The 16,083-nt window shown below is 50.4% G+C and overlaps 1 protein-coding gene across 2 annotated transcripts in view; it reads right to left on the bottom strand.

Moving 5' to 3' along the window:
- arhgef39 (Rho guanine nucleotide exchange factor (GEF) 39) overlaps positions 1-16,083 on the bottom strand; it is a 28,638-nt gene that overhangs the window by 4,087 nt on the left and 8,468 nt on the right. For both annotated transcript variants that reach the window (XM_067254513.1, XM_067254514.1), the window contains exons 6-8: positions 10,570-10,640; positions 7,289-7,417; positions 3,982-4,211 (exon numbers count right to left, since the gene is read on the bottom strand). In XM_067254513.1, coding sequence (XP_067110614.1) covers positions 3,982-4,211; positions 7,289-7,417; positions 10,570-10,640 — 430 coding nt within the window. The remainder of the gene's footprint in view (positions 1-3,981; positions 4,212-7,288; positions 7,418-10,569; positions 10,641-16,083) is intronic.

Raw genomic sequence — 16,083 nt, 5'->3', positions numbered from 1 at the left:
GGACGGCCAGTGGATGGATACAGCATATGGGGAGAGGCGGGAGGGTGGGGGTCTTGAGGAGACTGGAGGAGAGTAGGGGACACGGTCAGGATCAGGATACAGGTGATCAGACGCACGGCGCGTCCCCCAATTCCCATCCTGCCATCGCGGCGCGCCGATCGGTCTCAAAGAACGTCGGCGTTAGCAGACTGTGGCGCTTGTCCTTCTCTCCTTCCTCCCTCTCTCGCTCCATCTCAATTTAGTTCTCTCTCTCTTTCTCTCTCTCCCTCTCTCTATGGAGGTGTGACTTTACCAGAGGAGCTTGAGGAATGCAGACTTAGCTGTACTAGAAAGTAGCATCTGTGACACTGACGGGATTAATACATTGGGCTGTGTAAAATAAATAAACAGATGGTCCAGATATCTTAGAATACGGGGAACAGTCGTCGCTTACAACCAATGTACATGACATTCTACAAACCATCCAGTCTGTGTATATCAGTCATCTTGTGCGTGCCGTTCCACTGAAAGACTTTCATTCTCTCCTATATTAGCTCATTCTCCTGTAATGGCTCATGCAGTAAGTGCAATCAGCCCTGCTCAGCATGCATGTAGAAGCCCACTCTGGAGAGCAGTGGGACTACTGCAGAGGCACAGTCAGGACACTAGAGGTCAGGCCAAACCCAGCTAGTACGTTCCTGCGTCAGCGCGTCAAGGAGTCGGCGATGCTGTGCTAGTTGCTGTAGTTGTTTACTCCCCTCAACCCTGGAGGCTGGACGTTCTCAGAGGGTTGACAGAACGCAGACCAGGAAGGCGGGCGAATTACCAAAAGGCCACAACGCAGTAGTATCTGAATAACAGGCTCGAGGTTTGAGAGGGGAGAAGTTGGAAGACAGAAAAGTGACAACATTTAGAGGGAAGTTGTTTTTGTTTTTAGGTTTGGAGTTGGACAGTTCTTTTGGTATTTTTTTCCTGTTCTTTTTTTCCCGTTCCCCGCTGCAGTAGAGTTCATTTCTCAGACTTCATCCTTTGAGTCAACAGCAATTACCGGCTCTCATCCACATTAGGGAGACTTTACCCAGAGACCGGCCATATCAAACAAACCAATGGGAGCCGTCCAAGCCCAAACAAGAAGGGGCTTTTAGACCGGTATAATTACCACAGGAAACCCATTAGAGAGGATCAGAATTAGGCCCTCAACATATTAAATGACCTTTCACATTTACCTGCGGCCGCAGCCCGACAGGAAGACGGTATGGACGCAGAGTGATGACATATCGATAATTTTTCATCTTTGTTGGGTGAGATCTGTCTTTTTTTTATTTTTTTAATGTCAAAAGTAGTGCACTCCTGGTACAAAAGTAATGGTTTGTAAAGAGGTAAGTCGTGGCGAGGGCTGGAGGGGCGATTCTCTTGCGCGTTGTATGAAATGGATGTACCGTGTACCGTCATCAAAAGTATTATCTAATTACAGAGTTCAGTGAACGAGAGTTGAGTTGGGTGGGGTTGGGGGGGGTGCGAGTGGATGGAGCGGTGCGTGATATTAGGGGGCTGGCCACTTGGGGGGGGGTTGATTTATGCACAAATAGATTCCACTTCTATGGCGTCGCGGTAATTAGGGATTTGTCAGGAAATCTGACCCTCTTAGGTAGAAATGACTTTGTATAATAAGGACGGCGGAGCACGAAGGCTCCTCGCCGCACATAATTTAGCTTGATTATTTATACATCAAAGGGAATCTGTCACGGATGCGGAATAATATTCAAGTAGTGAGGGGATATTAGAGGAGAGGAGCGCAGGCAGAGCAGCAGACAGGGAGAGGGAGAGGAGCACCGGGCGAGAGAGGGAGGAGAGAAGAAAGGAAAGGAGAGAGGGGGAAAGACAAGGAGAGGGGGAAAAAAGAGGGGACACTCCAAAACGAGAAGCGTTTCCCCCTCCAAACAAGCGTGAGAAAAAGCCGGGACATTTTCATAAAAGCTCCCCCCCCCCCCTCCTTTAAAAAAAAAACTTTGCATATAGATTGCCATGGCATTTACTTCTGTCAAATTTAATTTGGCTTTAATTCTTCATGGTGGGGATGAGGAGGGCCCAGGAGTGCTGACAGCCCTTTTCCTCTCCTCCAGGTTGTGGAGGGCTGGGATCAATAATGTGTCCTTATGAGGCATTACGAGTAATGCTATTGAGTTTGCATTTGGGGCCTCGGTGGGATAAGGGGCTAATGAAATGCCAGTGCTGCCATTAGATAACGCAGCCCCAGCCAGGCAGGGACGACCAACAGGCTTGAGGAAGATGTATTTACTGGAGGGGGAGGAAGAGATGGATCTCCGGCCTAATCTGATCCAGCACACCAAGACATCCTCACGCCGTCCCTCAGCGGGGTGAGCCCCGCTGTCCCCGCACGCCACACACACACACACACACACACACAGATACATGCATACACACACACACACACAGATACAGGCCTACACACACATAGATAGAGATACACACATACCCACACACCTATATAAACATATACCGATACACACAGAGATAAACACACACACACACACACACACACACACACACACACACAGGTACAGGCCTACACACACATAGATAGAGATACACACATACCCACACACCTGTATAAACATATACCGATACACACAGAGATAAACACACACACACACACACAGAAACACAACCCTCAACACACACGCACACAGGACTCCCCATCTCCACCCGCCCCAGTTCATCTCGTCGGCGCCAGCCAGTCGTCTCGTCAGTCGCACGACGGTGGTGTGGGGGCTCATAATCATAACATCAGAATAATCCACACACCTCTGAACTGATTAAAGCCCGTGGGCTTGGTCGCACCAATACATCAATGAGGCTCGTCAATAGGACGATGCTGTGATGTGCACATGCCCTCCTGTCAGACCTGCAACACTGGGAAAAGGAATCCCGGCATAAAAGCGTGTTGTACTATAAAAGCAAAACACCACGGCCTTGATAACCTCACATGAAAAGGCCCTAATAAGACTTTGAACGAGCGGCCAAGTCCTCGCAGTGTGCTGGTGGGGCAGACGGCGGCGGGCCTGGCATCATAGGGAACATGCTAGTCTGGGAACATGAAGGCGGCTCTTTGAGAGGCACCATCAGTCCAAATGAATATTGATAAAGGAGCTGAACACTCGCGGCAGTAAACGGTTCGGTTACTGGGCTCAATGACGCGTGACGCGTTCGCTTTGAATGTTTCATGACAAGCAGCTACATCATTTAGACGCGATTTGTCACACAGCAGCTGTACCCGGACCTGGGAGAGGGATCAAGCAGCGACGAGACGCATTAAAAGTTGAAGTTCCGGATGCTTCTATGAGAATGGTTTTTTTTTTCCTTCTTTTTTTCCCTTCTTCTTCTTCTTCTTGCTAATTAGGAGAAAGGGAGGGAGGAGGGGAAAAGGGGTCTCTTCTGACAAGCTGGGGGGAAGAAAAATATGACATGTTCATTTCGTAGGCAACCTCAGTGGTGGAGTCATTGCGGTGTGTGGGAGCGGGTTCATGTTCTGGAAGTTTGCCACTGTGCACGAAGCGAGATAAATCAAGTCAATGTACGTCAAAAATTTGAATTAAATTGTGTGCTTCTTTGGCTATGGCTGTCTATTTCGACCGTATATTTACTCAAGCAAATCACAGAACAGATGCGAACCCACCTGGCACCCACAAACTGCTCTTAACCGTGAGCGAGAGGAGTTTTTGTGGTCTAGTCGCATTCCCTCGCTGAATTTGTGGTCCTGTGACCCGACGGATAAACAAACCCAGCATGTCCGACCACAACCCTGTACAAAAACCACAACTATTTGGGTTCCCACATTAGGAAAAGCACTGCTTGGGTTTCATATTATCCGACTTCACTGAGCCTCATCAACTACATTACCCAGCTAGCCCTTCCACCCCTCCCCTTCTCAGCTTAAGACCCCTGCCTCCGCCCCCTAAGGGGGGGGGGTGGTCCACTCACGCTGAGCAGGCCTCCTTGGCTCTTGGTGTGGCCGAACACCTTGTCCACGGTGCACTCTGCCAGAGGGTAGGCGTGCTGGCAGGAGAACTTGTCCCCGTGGGTGGGGTGGAGCTGGTTGCAGCGCTTGGCCTGGAGCAGCACGTCCGAGAACAGGAAGAACATCTTGGGCTTGGCCTCGGCCCCTCTGGGAGACACCGTCCGGAGCCAGCCCTCTCGGATGTACCACCTCCCTGCCGGAGGGGGGGATGAGAGAGAGAGAGAGAGAGAGAGAGGGAGAGAGAGGGAGAGAGAGGGAGAGAGAGGGAGAGAGACAGAGAGGATCAGAAAGCTTCCATATTTCAAGCCTTATAATCATCAAAAGGAAGTTAATAGATGACGGCAGAGACGCGAGAGACACAAAGGCCAACCTGAAGAAGGGACTGGAAAGCGGGGTAATGGTGAGGGAGAGGTAATAAAGAGAGAGACAGGGAGAAATTAGCCGTGGAGAAACGGAGGGGAAAAAGGCAAGTAGAGGATTGGTACAAAGTCGAATCTCATCTAGGGAGTGAGTGGCAGGCGTGAGATGGCCTCCTAACTGAGCAGTTGACATTTGAATAGATCAGATTCCTTTCAGGCCCAGTCCTGTTCTTTAATTTTCCTCGCCCCGGTGGTCTGCGCAGTTTGGGGTAAAAACACCATCGGTGGAGTCTGGGATCGTGGGCGGCTCATTGTCGTTAAGGTCCATCCCTCCAGGGTGCCTTGTGTGAATTCGAATCTCGCTCAGCCCAAGGATGCAAAGTTCCAACCTGAAATGCCTACCGAGTCGTGCGTTTAACCCCCGGCCCCGCACCCCCCCCCCCGCACTGGTTCCACTGCTTCCTAAATAGCCATAAATGTAAGTCCCGCGTGCCCTGTACATCACTTTGCATGAAAGCAACCGCTAAATGAATACATGTCATCACAAATATAGAAGCAGCCCCTTGAGTGAGGGACACAGCGGGTGTTGAGATTTGGGCACGGCGATCGCCTTTCCTCTCAGCCGACGACAGCAGTTCTACTGGGTAGGCATGTACGAACTCGTAGGCTTGGAGAATGCCGACGATCACAGCCAACCTTTTGGGTCCGGGTGTCTGCAATGAGACCGCCGACATGTTGCGTGCTCTCGGTTGAGAGCCTGCTGAAGTGGTCGTCGTTACCTGCGTGTGTCACTTCGGTGTAATCGTCACGTTGGATCTGCCACATCCACACCATCTATGGCACAGAAGAGTAAACAGACCCCCCTCCCCCCCCCGCGCCAGCCAGCGAGGGCACTTTGAGCAGCGCCTGGTTCAAAAGCAGGGAAGTGGCATCGCCACCATCACGCTGCCTGGCCTCTTTTAACATCCCCCTGTCAAAGAGCACCTTTGCTCTGCTACAAAGACCTGCGTGTGTCCCTGGAGGGGGGCGGGGGGGGCGGAGGCAGCCCCCACCACCAGGCAGGGTTGGGACAGGTGCCAAAGGTTGGACTACAAAGGACCCCCCCGAGTCCCCCTCCTGTGTCCAGATCAGTGACATGAAAGGGGAAAGGGCAAGGAGGGTAGAGGGGGGGGGGGGGGGCGGTGGGGGGGGTTTGGTGATGGACGTCACTGCTGTTTGTTTGGAGAGGGTCTTTTTGGTCCTAAGACCTTTCATCTATCATCCATTATGAATATGGCTATGGATTGGGGTGCTTTGAATCTCAAATTCCAGAGTGTTCCGTGGAGAGTAAACGGCCCGGGCGTGATGGCCGATTGAGGACGGCAGAGGCAGTCTGAGGGGGCAGTGTTGGCCCGCGTGATGACGCAGGAGAGCGCGTCGTCGGTGTCATTCTCGCTCCACCTCAATCTAAACGACATTGCTTGTCTTTCCCCTATCTATCTCTCTCTCCCTCATCTCACCGACTCCTCTCCTCCTCTTCCTTATTCTTGTCCCTTCTTTCAATACAACCCCCACCCCCCTCCCTCCCCTCCCCCTCCCTCTCTCTCCTCTCCCTCGCTCAGAAACTTGTCTTGGACAAGAGGAGGCTGCCGTCTCAGCCCCAGCAGCAGCAGCCCACACCAGTGGCCTCCGAGGAAACAGCCAGACTGTCTGCCGTATCGATGTCCCATTGATCCAGGCTTCGAGTCTCAGAATCGGCCCCCTTATCTCCTACAGAGCTACTTAATATGGCGGAGGGGCCCTGGCACTTCTCATCTTAAAAAGAAAAAGAAGGGGGGGGGGGGGGGGGGGCGGGGAAGAGCAGGCCTTTTCTTTTTACCCACGTTAGAAAGAGTAGAAGGGGGGGAAGAGTGGTGACGGGCTGTGGAGGGGGGATAGGGGACGAGGGGGGGGTTGGGTGTTGCTGGCTCTCTTGAAGGAGGAGGGGGGAGGGGGTGTAAGAGGGGCTGGCTCTCTTGAAGTTCCTCAGATGGGATCGGCACCTCATTGGGTGAAAGGGAGCTCGGCGGAGGGGCGCGCGGGGGGCTGAGAGCTCGGGATCGGGAGGTTTCTGAATCTTCCCACGTCCACCTCAGCCGGCGTGGGACGAGCCCGGCGCCTCGCCCCGTACTCCTCGCCGTCCTCCAAGCCACCTTTGAGCGGGTTTACACACGCGCACAGAGAAAAGTGTGCGTGGCATAAAGGCCTGTCTGCTTGTGTACACACACACACACACACACACAGAGAGAGAGAGAGACACACGCAAGCACCCGTTTCCCTTTTCATCTGCTGGCCCGGCAAGATGAGGCTGGGCTCTAATTGGACCTGGGGGAAATTGGCCGGGCGAGCCCAGCACGAGGAGGGGCCGTCTCACTGTTGTTCCACACGTGGGCATCTCTCCAGAGACCCGTGAGATGGAGCGGAGGACAAACCAAAAGACAGAGAGAGAGAGAGGGAGAGGCAGGAAGAAAGGGCCATCGCTCCACAAGTAGAGAGGGACAGAAGGATGGAGAGACAGAGAGGAAAAAGGAAGCGGGAATATGAAAGCGAGGGAAGCAGAGGGGAGGGGTGGGGAGGCGTGCTTCCTCCTCACCAATTAGAGGAGAGATTCTTCCCTGTGATATACGTCGGGGTCCGTTTTTGATGTGTGGGTAAGAACCTGCTTTATTCATCCTCCCCCGACATTGGGATTCGAAAAGCGTCCCAAACCAAACTTCTTTACAACCAGACTTCCACTAATTTCGAAGTTTATCAGCCCTCCCCTCCTTCCCACCTTCCTAAGTGTCCCGGTAGATGAGAGTGATCGAGGGGAGGGGGGTGGGGGGGAGAAAGAGGAAGGGAGAGAGGTATTCCTCAGAACCGATAAAAGGAATAGCTGATCAGAAGCACTAACCTGGAGCCTGCACCTTGGTCTTTCGCCCCTTCAGCAGTTTCTGCACACGCCTCAGCTGCAGGTGGTTCTCATGGCTGCGGGCGTTGTCCTGGATACGCTGGGACACCTCCGAGACCGCCTTCACTGCCCCTGCAGCGGATGTGTGTGTTTGAGACAGTGAGAGAGCGAGCGCGCGCGTGCATGAGTGACTTGAGCGTGAAAGAGAGACCGAGTTGTGTCAGGGAGTGTTTGTGAACGCGTGTGGACACAGTACAGAGCCGAGGCATTCGACTGCCTGCATACACTATTCCAGCCCGCCCTTCCACCCCTCACTTCACTCGACACGACACACACACACACACGGGTTCACGTGCAGGAGGTAAAGTGGATGGGGACGCTTGCCCTGGGGATTCACACACACAAGTAGCCACGGTCTTTTCATCCGTCATTGCACATCCATCCATCAAGCACAAAAGGCTCGATGTGTCGAGGAACGCCACACTCAAACGTGCTCCGGTCAGTCGGCTCCTCGCTGGTACAGAACAACAGAATGTGGAGGCGGGACGTGATGAAGGAGCCCATGCAGAGGTTTTCCCTGCGCCCCAGGTTCAGTCGGCGTTCCCACAATCCTCCTCTGCGTTTGATTACATCATCATCAGCCCCCCTCGGAGGCCTGACCCCCGGTGTGTGAATTAAAACATCACAACACTCCTGATTGGCCTGGATCTGCAGCCCGGAGGAGGAGGATTGGGGTGTGTCTCGCGTGTGTGTGTGTGTTCGAGGCTTTGCCTCGTGGACGGCCACGTTAATTAGGGGGCTTCTCGTGTGCGCCACAGGGGCCTCTGTAACTCTCAACGCAAGGGCCCCATGCGCACCCACACTCCCCAGTGGCTAATTGCATGCAAACATTGACATCCCCCCCAATCTCCATAATATGCAGCGCTCAACTGGTTAAATAAACCCTTTCTCTTTGAAATGCTGTCCTTCAAGAGATAGATTGTGGTCTTTTCGCACGTAACTATAGCGTCCTTGGGTCTATGGGAGCCATCTTTCACCCTTTGCTATTGTTTGATACACATGTAATCATGTCACCGTTTTGCTATCCTTTTTTCTGTCCGTTTATTAGTAAAGGAATGCAATGAACGACTCAAACACACTTTTTTAGCTTGCTAGCAACAATGTCGAAACTTCTGTTGAGCTATGGAAGAGGAGATTAAATATAACAGCTGATTGCTTAGCAGATCAGATCTTAACTAAAAGTGATGTTTGTAGTCTGGTAATAGCCTTCCTGTATTACTCCGCTACGAGACAGTGGGTCTTGTTGATTCCCAGACTCTGCTACTAACTTGCCCCAGACGAAAACACACGAATCAATAATTCTAGACAGAGTCTTCCAATTATGCTGTGCGAGTAATAATAATTGCGGTAGACGTTTACATCGTTAACACATCCAAAATAACAACAAACAGATGGATTCTCATTTCGAGCTCAGCTTTCTGCTCTGGTTTTCCGAGCTGTGTCGCGGTTCAGTCTATGAACATGATGCTGGGGGCGATTCCTCTGCGATAAAATAATCACAGCCTAATTGGCTCGCTTATCTTCGCAACAGCTACAATGTAAACCAAACAAAGCATCTGTGTGGAGATGGCTTGTAAGCCTTCTGAGTATTTTCATTGCCTCCATCTACAAAAACAACAACCGCCTAATTGCAGCGCAATCCAACACTGCGATGTCCGACGCATTAATAATACAGCAGAGATGTAATCATTCCGAAGGAGTCCTTCTCAAAGTCTTAAACTCATCCATCAAGTATGTTTATGTATGATTTAGCTATAGGAGTGTGGCGGCGTTAACTTCCTGAAGTGGATCGGAGAGCGAGTGGGGGGTATTTCCGGATACTTTCGGTGTGGATGCTGTGTGCAGACCGCCGTCGTTTGAGGGCCTGCACAGAACATGCACAGGCTGGCTGATGAAAGCCCTTGAAGTACTGCAATTACGACAATTAAAACCACGCCGCTTCACGCTAAAAACGCAGATATACTGGGGAGAGGATTGGGAACGAAAGTGAGAGAACAAACAGACAAAGAAAGAAAGCCAAACAAAAACACAGAGGAACACAACAAGAGAAGCCAACAAACAACAACTAAGCCTCTTGTGATTCTCACTGCTAGTTTGCTTAATCAGATACAATGCGATTTGTCTGGGGTTTCTTTTAAATAATTCCCTTTACAATACAACAGGGCTGAGTACGGAAAGTTTTTTTAATTTATTTTTTTGCTTTCTCTCCCTCTTCTCTTTCCCCCCTCATAAAAAGCTGAGGAGTTTAAAAAAGACACACTAATGAGGCGGATGAGGCGATGGAGGAGCGCATTTGGATATGTACCTTCATCTTAGAGTCAGGCGCTGTTTTAATTTGTAAGCAAAAGCAGCACGCAACCAATGAGATTTTAATTGATACACATAAATAATTCCTTGTGTACATTTGAGCTTAAGACGGATTTGCTGTTTATTTGACGATCAAAATTAGTCATTATCGTGGCTTCTGTTGATGTTGGAAGGTTTTATTTATTAATATCGTTCCGCGTTTAATATCCTCAGATCTGGTCCCAGTTAATTACGTCAAAATCCACATCAAGAAACGTCGACACGCGTCGAGCTTTGCCGAGCTTTCATCCTCCCCACGCCAACTTGTGCCGTGACAATCCCAACAAACGGGCAACGAGAGAATGAGGAACAGTTGGAACATTCTTTGTCGCTCAAATGAAGTTAACGAGCGGCGTCTTTCGCACTGACAATGCTTGGCAATAATGTGCGTGCGCTGAAACGCTCCCTTCCTCCCTTCCTGAAGAGAAGTGGCCGTCATATGCCTGCGGCCTTCATCCACAACCGCACGTCTTCTCAGGGTGCTTACAAGCTGGAGTCTACCTGTCGTCGGGGTACAAAGGCGAGCGCGGGACACGCAGCAGCGCGCGAGCAGAAAGGCTCGGCGGCTAGCGTCGAGGAGCCCTGTGATCATCCCCCACGCTGTAACACACCACTTGTTGTTAAGTTCCTGAAGACTGACAAAGTGGAACAGTCCTGACAAAACTGCAACGGGGAAAAGTGGAACTTCAAACCCAGGGTTGACAGCACGCCACCCAAGTCTTCACACGTACCAGTCTGCGCTGACGAGTAGAACTTAAGACAATAAAGGCTCGGGGAAACGATGGCGGGTTAATCCATAAATAATTTCCTTGAGAGGTACGGCACAGCAGTGGTTATTCAGCGAGTCCGCACATCAAGGAAGACAAAGACAGACTTACTTGAAAGCTGTTGGAACTCCGGATTGTCTGGACTGGTGTTCTCTGTCAAGTCCCGTAAGAAATGCTTGTACCTACGAAAAAACAAACAAGGTCAGTGCATCGTCGCGCGTCTAAATATAAACCCACAGAGAGGCAGAGCCGTAAAACAACAGTGAGCAACGCGAAGGCGGTGTTAGCAAGTCGGACGGGCCTTGTCATCGGCGTGCAACATTATTCATGCATTCAGACAGCCGTGGAAGCGCAGAGCTCATCTGGGGCTGCTCTCTGTCAACCCGCTCCACACAACTAAGACCTATCCTGTCAGGGAGCTAGGCAGCAAAAGAAAGCACATCGAGAAGAACTGGAAAGACAGACCTCTGGATGTCCCAAACGGAAGCCGCAGCGGCAAACCGCACCACAGGCTGATATGAAAGCGTTTTACCAGCTACAGTAAAGCGATTTTTGGATGAAGCTCGAGGCCAAAGGAGCTGCCGCCCAAAAGTCTGTCACAAAAACGAACTGGGAGGTGACAGAATGGAGAAATACAGCTTTACTCCAGTTCCTCTTAGACAGATTGCCCTCTGGGCCAAATTAAATATGGATTATTGCTGTATCCAAAGAGAGTGGTTATAAATGGCAGGCCAGATCAGGGGTTGTAATCACACAGGAAATTATCCGTCATCATGAGGTGAAACCAGAACAGAAAGAAAAAAGGACATTTGGGGGAGGTGTGTTATTTATTTTTATTTTTCACGGGGGCCAATAGAAAAGATGAGCTTGGTTAACTATAATCAAACGCACTCTTGGGGGCATCAAAGGGCTCCCCTTCATCATGAAGCACTCAAAAAATGTTCAATCTCGATAAGGCTTCTCAGGCCTGATCAGAAGCCCTCATCATTGCAAATATCACCTCACTCTCTCTCTCTCTTGAGCTGAGGGGATGAAATGTTCATAATGCTCTCCAGGGATAAGAGAACTCCCCCCCCGGAACATTTTGACATCCGGGTCAAACTTCTACTAATATTGAAACTTTTTACAAAGTCAGAAGAATATAGAAATAATCGCTTGCGTACCATCTGTTTGTTTGTGGCGTTTCAAACGGCCTCGCCGCACGTCTGCAGGTGCAGCACCCGCGTCGACGCTACCTGCACTCTAAAAGGCGCCTCGCCCCGCGGTGCGCCATTTCCATTTCACACGCTAAGACTTTTGAATCCCCCCGGGGGCGAGAAGTTGAGCTTAAAGTACTTCGATTCCCAGGGTGCTCGGCAGAGCCGTGACTCACGAGCCTCTCTAATTGGAGGAGTGCCAGGAGGGAAACAATGCCAACGCCTCGGGTCTAAGGCAGCCGGATGGAAGTGGAAATACCACCGGTGGCCAAGACCATGTCACTCGCACCCGTCACTCGCAACAGCGGGTGGTGTGCGTGTGTGTATTCGCAATGCGTGTGCATAAGCGACTGGGCGTGCATATGCGTCTTTCAGGCAAGGTGCGTTAGTGACTGGGTTACAGTGTATAGGTCGGTGCGTTCACATGTGTGTAAGCAAGTGACTGTGTGTGTGTGTGTGTGTGAGAGAGAGGTTGTATGTAGAGAGCGAGCGACTGAGTGCAGGCACTGTGTCTTTGAGTGACTTGAAACTCCGCTTCTGAGGATGTTTAAGGAAGGCTGGGACTACAAGGCCAACCTGAAGAGAGAGGGGGGGGGGCAGAAGAGGAGGTGAAGGTTCCAATTTAGTTTCTCTCTCTCTCATCTCTCCTTTTTTTTTGTTTTTGTTTCAGCGAAAGCAGAGATGAGTCGTGCTTCCAAGCTGAAACCGGATGGGGGCGGGGGGGGAGGTGTTTTTCTTTATGCAGGCTAGCAAACGTGGGATCAACAGAAGATATCATGTTGGGTGCTCAGACAGTCAGAAGCTCTGGCACTGAGCCTGTTCATTATGTGAGCTGAAAATCCATCTCGTCTGTTCTACCTGACTGAAAACAAAACGAAAAACTAAAGATCCCGTCACATCTGCTAAAGCTGGCTTGTGACAAAGTGGGGTCACAAGCAGCAACAAAACAAAACAAAAAAACGAACACCAAAAAAAAACCCGACTCAAGACTGAAAGCGCTGTGCCTCCTTTTCAGAATCCGCATGACTCCAAATCATGTCGATGGCCGTCGGCTACGCAGCAAAAATAGAGACCTTCCCCTGGAAAACTATGTGAAAGCCAATGTGAAAGGGCACGATATGTGCTGCACGATCCATTTGTGGTGCATTAAGGTAACATGGGGATGTTTGCCATCTCCTTTCCCTCCTCCCCTCTCTAATCCTCATCGAATAAAAAGTAGATGTAGAGAATGCCGGCGTTCTCAGAAATCTTTACCCCCTCTCCCCCCCACACATACACACACACACTTGGAGAGGGGGCAAAGTGACCTTGGGAAGTGCATTGACAGTCGACATTGATTTCCTGTGTGTCTGTCTCCCCTCCTCTCTCCGTCTCTCAGTCAGAGGCCCGCTCTTTGTGCAGTCTGGGCTTGTTTTTAGAGACACAGAGGTGCCAGGGAGGCCATTAGCCGGGGCTAGCGGACCGACCGCCGCGCTCCACTCCTATGGCGTCTGGCTTTTTAGCGGTGCAGGAAGAGCGAGCGATGGCGAGGAGGGAACGCGTGTTGGCGGATACAAAAATCGGAACGCTGACTTTTAACCTCGCGCGCCTGTTCTGTGCTATTGGGCGGATGGGTTACGATATGTCCACAACGCGAGCGTGTGTGTGTATATAGGCTACACTGCAGTTCATTGAAGCTGCGCGAGATGCACTCGACTTCCAAAGCCGACGAGGGAGAAGAAGAGAAGGGGGAGAAGGGAGAAGAAGCTCGACAAGAAGAAACGAGGATCCAGAGAGAAGATCGGGAGAGAAGAGAACCAGGACGGGAGAATGTGTTGTGTATTAACTACCGCCAAGCTGCCTGCGCTACTGGAACTACAAAGTTAGCACACTGGCAAGTCATTGGAAGGGGGGCGGGGGGGGGGGGGGGGGCAACGCCGTTGTAGCCTATAACTCATTAGCAGTGAAAGGGAATCCGAACAAGCTCCAATTAAGCCTCCTTCAATTAAGAGACGCTTAAAAGGAGAAATAATTCCACTTCTTTTTCTTCTTGTCTCGTCTTGTAATAACAAATACATTACAGGCATTATCAGCGACGGATGCCCTCGTCCTTATTAGGGAGGGGTGCAGGAAATCTAATTAAAGGCACGGCGTAACAAAAAGGGGCGCACGCCTAATGAGCATGATGACGGCACATTCCAAATAATGTAAACGGAACTCGCTCGTTTAGCCGCCCTGTCCCGCTCATTAGCGGCAAAGCAAAGAGAAGATAACGAGACAATAACGTAATCGGAGCCATATTTATAACAGTTCAGATATTCTAATGAAGGAAGAATGCGGCGCCGGGAAGCATGCGAGCTGGCCTAGTTATGGGAGGCGGCCCGCCGCAGATCCGCTAATTCCTTTGTAATATGCAGATGATATGCGTGGCCCCTCTCTCCCTGCGCCTCTCCTGCCTCTCTCTCCCCCGATAGACACGTTGGGTCATTCGGGCACTTGCACACATGTCAGTAAAAGAGAAAAAAAAAAAACAGAAGAGAGTGTAGGAAATATCTGTCTAATTATTTTGCTTTAAATACGTGCATTAAGTATTCAAATTCCTAATTAAGAGACAACAGGCGCTGTCAGGCTCCGGCATGGGTTAGTGAACACGGCAGAGGCCTGTGCATAATTACTTCACTTTAATAGCTTCAAAAGAACGAGGAATGCATACCCATAGAACTGACTGTGAGGCAACGGGAAGGAGATACTGTACTCGTTCTACAAACTTCCGCAATTAAAATGTAATACGAAATAACTGTAACGGGTGCCTTATCTTCCTGTAGAGGGAAAGAAGGAGGAGGGGGTGGTAAAAAAGGATTATTTGACGAACGAGAATGTGACTGTCGTTTTGAAGGCACTTTTGCTGCTACAAAAGTACTGGTGCCTTCATTCTTAGACTCTATTGAGTCAACTTCTACTCTAAGTTTGAATTTGCAAGAGGTTGTTAAAGTTCTCTCCTTTGGACAAAGACATGTTTGATGACAGAAAAACCTTCTGTTGAATTATCTGTACAAATCCCGATGAGAAGTGGTCACGCACCTTTGGGGCAAACAATGTACGTTCTAAAAATGAGCACAATTGGTGTTGGACACACCTGGCGTCCACTGTTCCTGAGTTAGTGCAGTGCTAATAGGCCAATGTGAACCTTTGGTATTGTTTTTCAGTTTTCCAAACCTGGACATCGCCATGTTGACATGTCCTGACATTTCCAGGTCTTCTTCGACCATGGGTAACCTGAATAATATTACAAAACGGGTACAAACAATTCACACAAGCCTAACGACAAACTAATAGGGAGCAAAATAGAATGACGCGTGGGTTGATCTCGAAAAGTTTCAAGGTTTCACCTTCCGAGAGCGAAAAATGACGACAGCCAAGAGAGTTACATACATTGCTTCAATTACCAAATCAATTTAACCAGTAAACCAAGAGAGGAGACACTCTCTTTCAGGAGACACTTTTTCATCAGCATTATTCCGTCAAAGGCACCAATGGCGATGGTACTTGGCGTTGATGAAGGCATTTCAGGTCTTGACATTGTAACACAAAAAGCAAAAATCCCTTTTCAGACTCGGCTCTTACAAATGCTGCACAAAAGCAAGGCTGTTCAATGCCTCCATAATGTCTCTCGTTTTACTGTAAAGAAGTCGTGGCAATGACCCCCGCAACCTCTCATGCATTGCCCCAACTGTAAGGCTCACAATGAGCCAACTGCACAACAACCTCCACGCAACGCAAAATGGCGCTCGGCTCGGAGCAGCTGCAACCCAAGGTCTCCATTGGCCGCCCCTCTTTTGGCAAGAGCTACATCTCTATTATCGAGGCAGAGAGGAGTGCTATTTGCCACGACAATCAGCTCGACGACCTCGTCACTGTCACGGCGCTGAACTTGGGGACGGGAGGATGGGACTGATTCAGCCAGCCAGCTCGAGTGAATGCCACTTAATAAAAGGCAATGATTTTATTTCTCCTCCTCCGCAGCGCCATAAGTATCCGTACTCCAGCCCCCCCCCGGTCGCCATCCATCATCCTTGAATGGCGATAAGTGACAACAATTTCCTGCTATTCCCCCCGGCGGGCAGCCAGAGCAAGGTGAGGCGGCGTCCGCGCGCCGTGATTATCTGGGACGCTCGGGCAGCGCCACTTAAGATCATCATACAATTAGGCGCGTCCCTGGAGTCCCCAGAGTTTTACTGAGAGGAAGGATCAATGGAGATGGAGGGGGGGGGGGGGGGGGGGGGAGTGAGTGGGCAAATCAGGAAGGAGGGGTCTGGGGAGAGCACACAATCCACACCCGTCTTGTCGAAATTGAATATAAATGTGGTACAACATGAGAGCAAGGCCGGGAGATGACAATGGCTATTAATGAACTCTCCACGAGTACACACTTCGGCAAGTTAGATATCGT

Source organism: Osmerus mordax, chromosome 17 (genome assembly GCF_038355195.1).
Source record: "Osmerus mordax isolate fOsmMor3 chromosome 17, fOsmMor3.pri, whole genome shotgun sequence".
NCBI lineage: Eukaryota > Metazoa > Chordata > Actinopteri > Osmeriformes > Osmeridae > Osmerus > Osmerus mordax.
The sequence above is the reverse complement of the archived record's forward strand: the minus strand, read 5'-3'. Positions and strand labels throughout refer to the sequence as shown.